The 10,528-nt window shown below is 38.2% G+C and overlaps 1 protein-coding gene across 1 annotated transcript; it reads left to right on the top strand.

Moving 5' to 3' along the window:
• The first annotated feature begins 1,573 nt into the window (after positions 1-1,573).
• On the top strand, positions 1,574-2,760 carry LOC134665970 (THUMP domain-containing protein 1 homolog). Its single transcript, XM_063523028.1, has one exon. It carries the CDS (start codon positions 1,752-1,754, stop codon positions 2,613-2,615), a length of 864 nt encoding a protein of 287 aa, XP_063379098.1. The 5' UTR covers positions 1,574-1,751; the 3' UTR covers positions 2,616-2,760.
• The last annotated feature ends 7,768 nt before the right edge of the window (positions 2,761-10,528 follow it).

Here is a 10,528-nt window from a genome sequence, read left to right as displayed (position 1 = left end):
AAAACGGCAAGCGCAATGAGGAATTTATAAACTTTTCCTGTTATTTTGGAGTCACAAAATTCACCACACTCCATTTTGACGGAGATGCAGAAATGCATTGTAGTATTTGTAGTAAGTAGGCAGCCCGCACCTTTTTGGCTTTTTTGCTTCGGTTAGGGTGGTATTCCAGCTGTTCAATGTGTATTGCGTCTCACATTTTACTTTAATGAGAGAGTGAGACGTAATGAACTATCGACCTAAATGGTGCACCTAGCCTAGCTTGCCCCTGGCATGCCTAGGTATGGGTGACGACATTTTGACTAAAATACCAAAATCTCTGTTCTGCAATGAAATTTGGCACACATTATCGCACCGCACCAAGTTCACGGTGCACTGCCCCATAACCCATAAGTGAGAGTGAGATATCCCTCTCTCGCAAATTCTTAGTCCTTCGCAAAGAATATAATACTCACTAGGAGAAGAACGGTAACTCCATACAAAAAAATGTCCCCAACCGTTTATACGTTTATACTAGTGGCGCCGTCTTTGTGTACCAATGGAACTAAAGTTGACAACCGGTTTAGCCTGGCGGGTATTGGTAGGTAGTAATTCTGTTGATAAACATATTTGTTATCTTCATATCACGAAATATATGCAAGATGCAAATATTACCCCTTGTTTGTGGTATTATCAATTGATTTAAATAAAAGGCATGTTTATGTTTATAACATTATATATATTATTTAATAAAAAATGTTTTACATATAAAAATATACACTGAAAACTGGCAACTGGCAACTTAATAAAAAAATAGACATTAATAAAGCGCATTCACAAAGTTTTCAGTACCTTTTATACAAATAACATTAGGCATGCCTACCTATTACACTTTACACACAGATACACTACACTTTACACACGGCATTTTACACAGATTTCCAACTTGTATTCATACATTTCTTCACGGTTAATTAATACGCTTTCCAGATGCGTTATGACTCGGTTCCTTCTGAACCCACTAAAGTTGTAACTTTCACTCTGGCTGCTTCAACAGCCGTTGCTCCGCATTTAGCACATTTTCTATGTGCATTGCTGTAATCCATGTAGGTACAGACTTACAGTCTTAAGTGGTACGTAGCGGTACACGTTATATGTATTATTTGAACTTTAACCACAGCAGTTGGACAGAGTCATTAGAGTCAGAGTGGGTAGACGTACCTACCCTCCATATATTTTATGAACATTGATAAAGACAGTTGGAAGCAAATATTCATTATAAAACTTAATCGCATGTAATTAAGTTTTAAGCGTTTTAAGTCCCGTTTTATGATTAATATTGTATAAAATTCGTGATAATTTAAATCAGAGTTGGGAGCAATGTTGCTGTAGAAAAATGTTTTTATTTTTATTACTCGCAACTTTTTCCCGGAGGCCAACGCACACATAGAAGCTTAAGGCGCACACATGCGCAATTATTTGGGGACATAACTTTCTTAGGAAGTGAACAGGCCTTGGTCCTTCGACACCTGTTATCGTGTATAGACTGCCTAAGATGCACGATGCGTGCAAGATACGTGTTTAGAGTTAAGGTTCGTAAAAACGTCTTAACCTAAATGACAACTTGTTTGACGTTTGTTGACAACTTGACATGTTGATGGTATGATTGTGAGTTTATAATTCCAATTCAATACGTAATAATCTGTTATATCATACTCCAGAGTCCAGGCTTCGTTAAAAGATATCTTTTAGTTCACTACATACAAACGGTTATAATGGGTGACACAAGAAAAAAGAAGAAGTTCTACTTTCGGAAGCGTAGGAACAAATATTTCTTGGAACCCGGCTTTCGCGGCTTTTTTTGCACGTGTAACTTCAGGGAGAAAGACTGCGTGAAAGAAGTTTACAATCTGCTGAATGAGTATGCGGAGAAGGTGTATCCAGATTTGGGAAGTGAAAAGTCACAGGAGGCGGCGGCCGCGGCGGAGGACCGCTCCGGCAGTGAATCTGAAGAAGAGACTGATATCGGCGATGCGCTAAAACGAGAGGTGGAGTGTATGAAAGTCGACTCGCAAAAGTCGCTCAAGCACAAACGCTTTCAGGTCGTGGAGACCGGCGCGTCCAACTGCATTTTCATTAAAACTAATCTGCCCAGTCCAGAAGAACTGACCATGGCCATAATCAAAGACTTGTCGGAAACAAAAGTCCAAAAAACCCGGCATGTCATGCGCTTACTCCCCATCATGGCGACTTGCAAAGCAAACCTGCCTGACATCATGGAGTGTGCCGGAAAGCTGTTCGACAAATATTTCCTGAAGGAGTCTTCAACGTTTGCTGTGATTTTTAATAAACGCTTTAACAGTAGTGTGTCTCGGGACTTGGTCATAAAGGAGCTCGCTGAAATGATAGCGCTAAAGAATGGCGGTAACAAGGCTGATTTGAAGAACCCTGGGCTCTGTGTGATCGTTGAAATTATAAAAGGAATCTGCCTGTTGAGCATTGTGGAGGATTATTATAATTTTAAGAAATATAATTTACATGAATTATGTAAGGAGGAGAATAATGATGGGGAAGCAACACAGGCTAAGAGGTTGAAGGCTAATTCAATTTCAGAAATTAAAGATCCAGGGGATCCGTAATAATCTATAATTATATGTAGAGAATACATATTTAATATAATATTGTTATGCAAACTCTTCTATGTAACCAATCATATACCAAAATGTGTCTATACTCTTTTCCAAATGTGAACAACTTTGATTAATATAAATGATCAACTATGAACTGTATTTTAATTTTGTTTGAATTAGCATCTTCAGCGATTACAAAAGACATTACCACATCAGGTTATGTAATGTAGTTTGATCAATAACTTGGCATGTAATGTGATGTTATACAACATTCCGCGTCCACAACAAAGTTACGTAACGCGACATGCAGGCTGCTCCTCCCACCAGTTGCCTCCCATGCAGCGTCCAAATGTAGTGGACTAACAATAGATGGCGCCTGTAGTCTTCTCTCTTCTTTTCTGAAAATAAAACAAAAACTAAGTTATTGCCTCTTAACCACGAAATAGGTGTAAAATAATGCCGGTCAAACAACTTTGTTAGTTGAAAAAGGCGCGAAATTCAAATTTTCTAAGGAACAATACATATCTCTTCGCACCTAGCGCACCTGCATTTTTTAAATTTGCCGTTTTTTGCACTTACGGAAATGGTACTAGGATTGGTACTAGGTATCAAAAAGAGATCTAGCATATTTTGAATGAGTTTCATTTCTCAAGTGTTACATACCTACTTGCTAGATTAGCTTTTCGGTTTCAATAGCGTAAAATTTGGACGTCGTATGAAATTGAACCGTATGGACTTAAATTTAGGTAAGTTTTTCTTTGTTGGGACACATTGTTTTCTTAGGACGAGTTTTCATTGCCAGTGCCGCCGGCTCGTATAGCGGCGGTCAAAGAATTAAATATTTGATCAACACCGATTAGCCGCGTAAAAGGGGTTAGGAATGTGCATTTGAATTGCTTACATTCTCTTAATAATTGCTTTTTATTTTCTTCGGTAACAAGAATTTTATTTTGGTGGATACCCGATACCTACTGCTCGAGTGCCCGCATTGCTCATCTTTCGTCGTCGTAGCGCGTCTTGACCTAGGTATTATCAGGTCGCGCGCAATAAGGCGCGACGTGCTATTGCTAGACGATAGATAAATAGTTCATTAAGGTATGCAAGTATCTCTCTACACTAGAATTTTGACTGGACACTGCAAGTTTAACAAACACATGTTTCAAATAGGGAAAAAACAAGATGCGACATGCAGGTTCTGCCAAGAGTCAGAGGAGACTGCTATGCACATTCTCTGCTCCTGCGGACCACTAATGTCCAAAAGAAGTACCTGCCTAGGGCGACATATACTGGAACCCTATGAGGTACAGAGCATTACGGCCCAAAGAATCTGGAATTTCCTGGATTCAACGGGCATTAGTAATGAACTTTAAAGGGCCGTCACAATAGATCACAGCTTGGTCGAAGCGACACTCAAAGGCCCACATAAAACATAATAATCTACATGTTTCTTAAATATTTAATTGCTTAAAATCATATTTTTAGAGCACCGCGAGTCTATATTCATAGTCCAGTTATGTCCATAATTAGTAACACTCGGTCTTCTATTAGGTTTCGTAGAGGTAAACAAGCGCACAGCTCGCTGTTGCAGTCGGTAAACAGTGATTTCTGTAGCTTGTAATTCCAGTGGTGTCACATGTGCGTTGTCTATGCACCTACACCGCCTTCAGTTATATGTAGGCCTATAGCCATTAGGTATGTATATTAGATATGTCCATTTACTTTGAGTAACTATATAAATAATCTTTAAAATTTAACATCACGAAATAGTTACCTATCTTTGTTGTGTGTTAGAGTAATTTGTTTGTTAATTATGCTTAAAGCCTTAAACAAACACACAAACCAAATCCACTAGAGCTTAGAACACATCGAAAAAGCAACACTAAAATGAAATTACCTCTCCTCATAACGAAGCATTCTCCAAAGGGGCGAGTACCTAATGCAGGAGCGTGAAACAGTAGAGAGCCGGTAACTAATTTTGAAAGTAGGAAATGGGAGCTGGCAAAGGTGTTGAAACAAAGGAGAGTAATCAACAAAGCGTTTGGTACTCGCCTCGGCGATAGGTCGGTGACTGATAGTTGATTGGTTAACTAAGGGCTATTATTGATGGTAAGCTTGCACGTTTGTTGTGTAACTAAGAGCAGGTTTTACTTCAAAATGTGCAGTTAGATAACATTGAAGCTGTATTAAAACTTAAAAATTCAACTTGAATAAAATAGCAATAACGTAGGTATATATCGCTTTGTGGGTTGTATTTAGGTGCGCGTTAATATCAAATCATATTAAGATTTTTTAAAGTTTGAAGCCTGTTCTTGCTAATGCGCTTAGCGCACTCGCGTCGCGCTATATCTAATAGGTACAAGTATTTTAGTCTTAGTTATAAAAGCTTAGGTATGCTATACCTAAGCTACATTTTGTGTTAAGTACTAGGTACCTACTTATTCTGCTCTTCCTGAAATATATGCGGTTGTCAAAGGCATAAAATTGCCATTTTTAATGGTAAAGTATATTATTAAGTTTCCTAATTGCGGGCCAACTAGGTTCAGTAGGCAATTATAAGTTGCAGCAGGAAATTCTAGACTGCAGTTCACCTGTATCGGCCTGGCCCTAATATAGATCTATATAGTAGTATACCCTATAATGGACGTGGAACCAGTAATGGGACAAAAAAACATAATTCCTCTAAAATAAGTATCTAAAAGTAGTTTATAAACACTGGCTGTATATTATCATAAATAAGAGTCCTAGAGCTGTTTCAGTTTGAAGTTTCATTAAATTTGGTTGCTTTTTAAGAAATTGGCGTCAACCCAAAAGTTGTCGTGTCACTGGAAAAAAATACCACTACGAATTCTTAACAACTTCGCTAAGAGAGGTGAGTTAATTTATTAAATTTCAATTAATTAATACTTGATGAAAACTAGAATGTGTTTTGTTAATTGCATTTACCATGAGATAAGGTATTACAACACACTATGTTGTGACTCCACAGATGTAAAAAAATAGTGGTATTTGGCCCAATCCCATTATAGGAGCTGTAAAACTGCGTACCTCCTATGATGGGACAATTGAAAGAATGATGCTTGCCATGCCATAATTTCATGTTTAAACAATACAGAAGTAAAATGTAGTTACGAAATATGTCAATCAGGAGGTATTCTCGGACTTCGGATAAATTAATATCGTTTTTCCAAACTTTTATTTAACTTGCCCTGTTAGTTAGTGTGGGTCCAATCTTGGTAGCTGAATTTGAGCCACTTTTCGATTTCCGATTCAGTTTAAATTTTGTGTAAGTACGTAATTAAGTATGTAAATCGGATGATAATGCAATATTATGATAACATGGACCTAATCTTATGATGGAGACAGGAGGTGGCCATGGGAACTTTATCGCAATAAACCCTAACTAATTGTGTTTGGGTATATTAGAATTGTCTCGATGGCTCTAATACAATAATAATTGGCTGTGGAAAGAAAAATACATTCAGCAATAAAGCTTATACCAAAAATTGATTTTTTTTCTCTAACTTTCTCCCCATTTCAATATTTTATACTGATAGAGCAATGTCCATTATAGGGGGCCCATTACTGGATCCACGTCCATTACCGGGGGCCCATTACTGGAGCTTTGGTGTCCATGACTGGAGAAAAAAAGCATAGTTTTAATTTGTTAAATATGTGGAAACTAATTGCTGTATCTTTGATACAACACGCCTAAAACATGAAAGACGGATAGGACTTTCATCTTTTAACACGCTAAGCGGTAGACCATTTACATGTATACGGGAAATATCATAAATACTCCAAATTTCCTCTTAAATGTCCCATGACTGGTGCTGTTACTATAAATTACTACTTAGTGTCCAACCGAAACCGGATTTTCTGCTGAAACAGAAACTGAAGGTTCGGTTTTACTCTAGGCCGTATATACCCTTGCCCGATAGCTGCCCAATCCGAACCCTAAACCACCATCGGTCCACACTAGAAATGACACCTTTGTTATTTATTTCGTCGGACATAATTTTTTAACCCGTATCGTTTTTCGGTGAAAGAAAACATCGTGAGAAAACAGGATTAGGTAAATCCAAAAAGGCCCCGTTTCCCCTCTGGGTTGGAAGGTCAGATGGCAGTTGCTTTTATAATAACAAGTGGCGACGTCATTTCTTGTGATTGTTGTTGTTTTTTGATCAACCTGCGTCCCTTGAGCCGTAGTATAAAGTAGGTAGTCGAGACACCGCTAGTAAGAGAAGCGATAATTTTTAACCCACAACTACTTATCAAAATTTGACCGGCCACATTAAACTTGGTAACCACTAATTAATGTAGTGGCGGTGTCTGCTTACGCCGAAAAAGAATCTAATTTGGATTTGAGTCATGCAGCAGTGGACATCAGCTAATGACTTCCCCTGACGGTCGTTAGGGCCGCTTCTCGATTTATTTTTTCCCTCGAGTGACTTAATCAGCGAGTTTCCTTTTTCAACGGGCCGGTTTTTATCGCACAGAATGATGAAAATTCGTCATTACTTAGCATTGCGAATTGATGTGGAATAGTGGGAGTTGGTTTGCTATTACAGTCTTGTAGGTGCGTTTTGTATTGTGTTTTCATTTATGTAGGTAGGTACTTGTGTTTCAAAGAATGTGGTAAGAACCACTAATTTTTATGGTTTAAGCCCTTAATTAAATTATATCACGTGTCCATATCGACTGCGCCTGCGACCTGCGTTTGCTAGTGCAACGTTAAGTAACTACAGTAAAACCCGCTTAAGACGATTCTGAGGGGACCTAGCAAAATACGCGTCTTAAACGGGAAATCGTATTAAACGTGAAATACAAAACTAGTATTATTTCATGTACAAACACCGCAGCGGTGATAATGAGCGAATGATATCTAAGTGTGGGTAGGTTAACACGCGGTTAAATAATCTTGATTAGGTACACTAACAATAGGCTCAACTATAAAGTCGTGAAGTAACTAACTGCAAATAAAAATCTGGGAGCGATAGCTTGCACTCCGTGGACCATAACCGCCAAGCAGATGGCATAACATTCTCACGCCGACAAGGATCCGACAAAAGATATTAGACAAAACAAAAAACCTAAGGTAGGTAATAAACACATTAAAAAATGTTGACTAACGGCGTATTGCATAACAATACGACCGTACGGTGGTTATGGCAATAACACAAACGTTCAGATGGTTCGTAACGGGAATTTTAGATGGCGTATTAAGCGGGACGCGAGTCGTCTTAACCGTGAAAAAATGTATGAAAACAGGCCTAAAGTAGCAGGGACCGGCGTAAAATGGCGTATTATGCGGGAAATCGTTTTAAACGTGATCGTATTAACCGGGTTCTACTGTATATACTGATGCAGAGTTAATTTCTTTGATAAAATGAGTGTCGATTCTACAAATACTCTAATCTCGACAATAATGCGGCAACGACAGACAACACAATCTATCATGGAAATTGTATTGTATCAGTGATATTTTTAGATCAGTGAAACCGGTCTACTTGGTTGGTAGTTAGTTTGCTATACTTACCTAGTGTCCTACCTACTAAGTGCATCCGGGCGTCTGGCAGAGTCTTCAGCTTTAGCTCTGGTTCAATTTAATTCGGTGCAGCCTTAATCCGAATGTTAGATAACCTTAACGCCCGAAAGAGATTTTTTTTTTTACAAATTATATGAATTAATGCTTGTAAAATATTCGTATTATTTAAAATGTAAGACTATCTATAAAAAAATTCACAGTATACATGGTGTGTCTGAACATGGGGCTTTAAATCCAGGGCTTGATTTTACTCGCTAAACAGAGCTACTTTGACTATGGGACCAACCCTAAAATCGGGGAAAATTATTTGGCTTTTCCATAGAAAACGTCGACATCTGATCAGCCAAAATGTATGAAAAAGTAAAAAAAAAATTCGGGATTTCGGGGTTGGTGCCATAATAAAAGTAGCTCAGTTTAGCGAGTAGAATCGAACCCTGGATGCTCCAAGGTCAGACACACCCTGTATATGTAGGTATTGGTACGAAGATAATATCCACAACATACTTCGTTAACAAATCCCCAGTATTTTACTATTGCAACCTACCAAAACACAAACTTATACCCGAATTCATCCCTACGCGATCCAAAAGCTTCAAATATGCATTCCACGCTGAATGGCAACAGTGCTGCACTAGATAATAACCAGAGCCGGGTTGAGCTATCTTGTGTTACTAAAGCACACAGTATACCTGCCAGAACACTAAAAGGAACATATCTAATACCTACACATACCTATATGTACATATATAGGTATGTTATCAAACAGAGGCTTTGATAATCTAATCTACATACAACTTTAATAACATGTAATTTTCTATGGAGATTAGTTACCAGAGGTATAATTTCTAACTTGACCCGGATAAATCCACCCTTCCATCAAATATGTTCGGGTGAGGTAAAATTGACAAGTTGAACTCTGGCATACGTATTACGATCCTGCCCGTCTCGCCGTCGCAAGCAATTACGTTGACAGGCAGAATCAATAACGTGTCAATGGAGTCTACACCCGGTCTTCAATTTGTTGTGTGCCCGAGTTGATTGCGTCTTACGACCTGTGGGTATCAGAGTAGATTAATATACAGTAGTTTATTGTCACCAGAATAAATGTACATCTCAGGCAAAACAAGTGGCAAATTGTTACTGCCGAAGGCACAGCTTAGCTTCGATAAATCTGGATTAGTAATGACGAATAGTCATTGTCTCTGAGATTTGAAACTCGAACATGAATTGCTAAATTTTCGGAGACAGGATACTGTAGTTCATCCTATACTGTCCGTAGGTTAGACTGGTTAGAGTACCTATCCGGTGATCCGGGTATTGTTTGGTACTGCATCAAAGCTGGATGTACCAATTCCATTTGATTGCCGTTGCTAAGAATAAGTACCTAAACCAGCCATCCTTCGTGTGCTGAATTGGTAATACTCGTATAGTCAGATAGATTTTTTAATGTAACATTAGAGTAAAAAGTTCTAAAGGCCTAATTGTATCGTTACGGCCGTCGGGCACTTTTTATAGGGAAGTCTGTCAATGGATGCTCCCATCCAAGTTAGCATCCTTATTTTCTTATTTTCTTTATTTAACCAACTTACATTTACAGCGAATTGCCAAACATGAAAGTTATAGGTCACAGTACAAAAATATAAAATGATTAATTACATAAATAGCATTTTGTTAAATTATAAGATAAACACGTATACATTTCAGTTTATAGGTAGGTCAACTTAAATTTTAATATACTTACATTAATTTTGATACACATATTGAGCACATATTACACCTAACATGACATGCACAGGTAAGAAGTAATCTAATACTGTATTGTGGTAGGAGTGTTAATTGACTCCAAATAGCGAGCGGCTGTGGCCAGAAATCTCGACTCTGACTGCGAGAACAAGTCCAGTGTTGGGTCAAAGAGCAGAATATTGTTGATGTGGTTCAAGGCCACATACAGAGGAGAGTTGCTCAGATTTATCGTGGCGTGCGGGACCAGGAATAGCGGCCGTTGGCGTGGACGGAGGGAACCTCTAATGTGTAGTGGTACTTTAAACGATACAAATTGTAATAAGGAAGGGTTAGCCAATGTGCCTCGTATCAGTTTAAAGAAATATTTTACCATAGCAAGTCGTCTACGCATTTCAAGGCTTTGGTATGATACCATTCCTAGTACAAACAGTGTTGGGTACATGTAAGGGTAGAAGCCATGAATTTTATAATAGAGGTAACGGACAAATGATTTTTGAACTCTTTCAATTAAGGTAACATGTTTTTGATAATGCGGATTCCATATGATGCAGTTACTCTCAAGCACACTACGGACATAGGCGTTATAAAGTAATGAAATGACATGGTGCCTATTAAAAAGTTTGGACTGCCTTAA

The sequence above is a fragment of the Cydia fagiglandana genome, chromosome 7 (assembly GCF_963556715.1).
Source record: "Cydia fagiglandana chromosome 7, ilCydFagi1.1, whole genome shotgun sequence".
NCBI classification, from domain to species: Eukaryota; Metazoa; Arthropoda; class Insecta; order Lepidoptera; family Tortricidae; genus Cydia; species Cydia fagiglandana.
The sequence above is the reverse complement of the archived record's forward strand: the minus strand, read 5'-3'. Positions and strand labels throughout refer to the sequence as shown.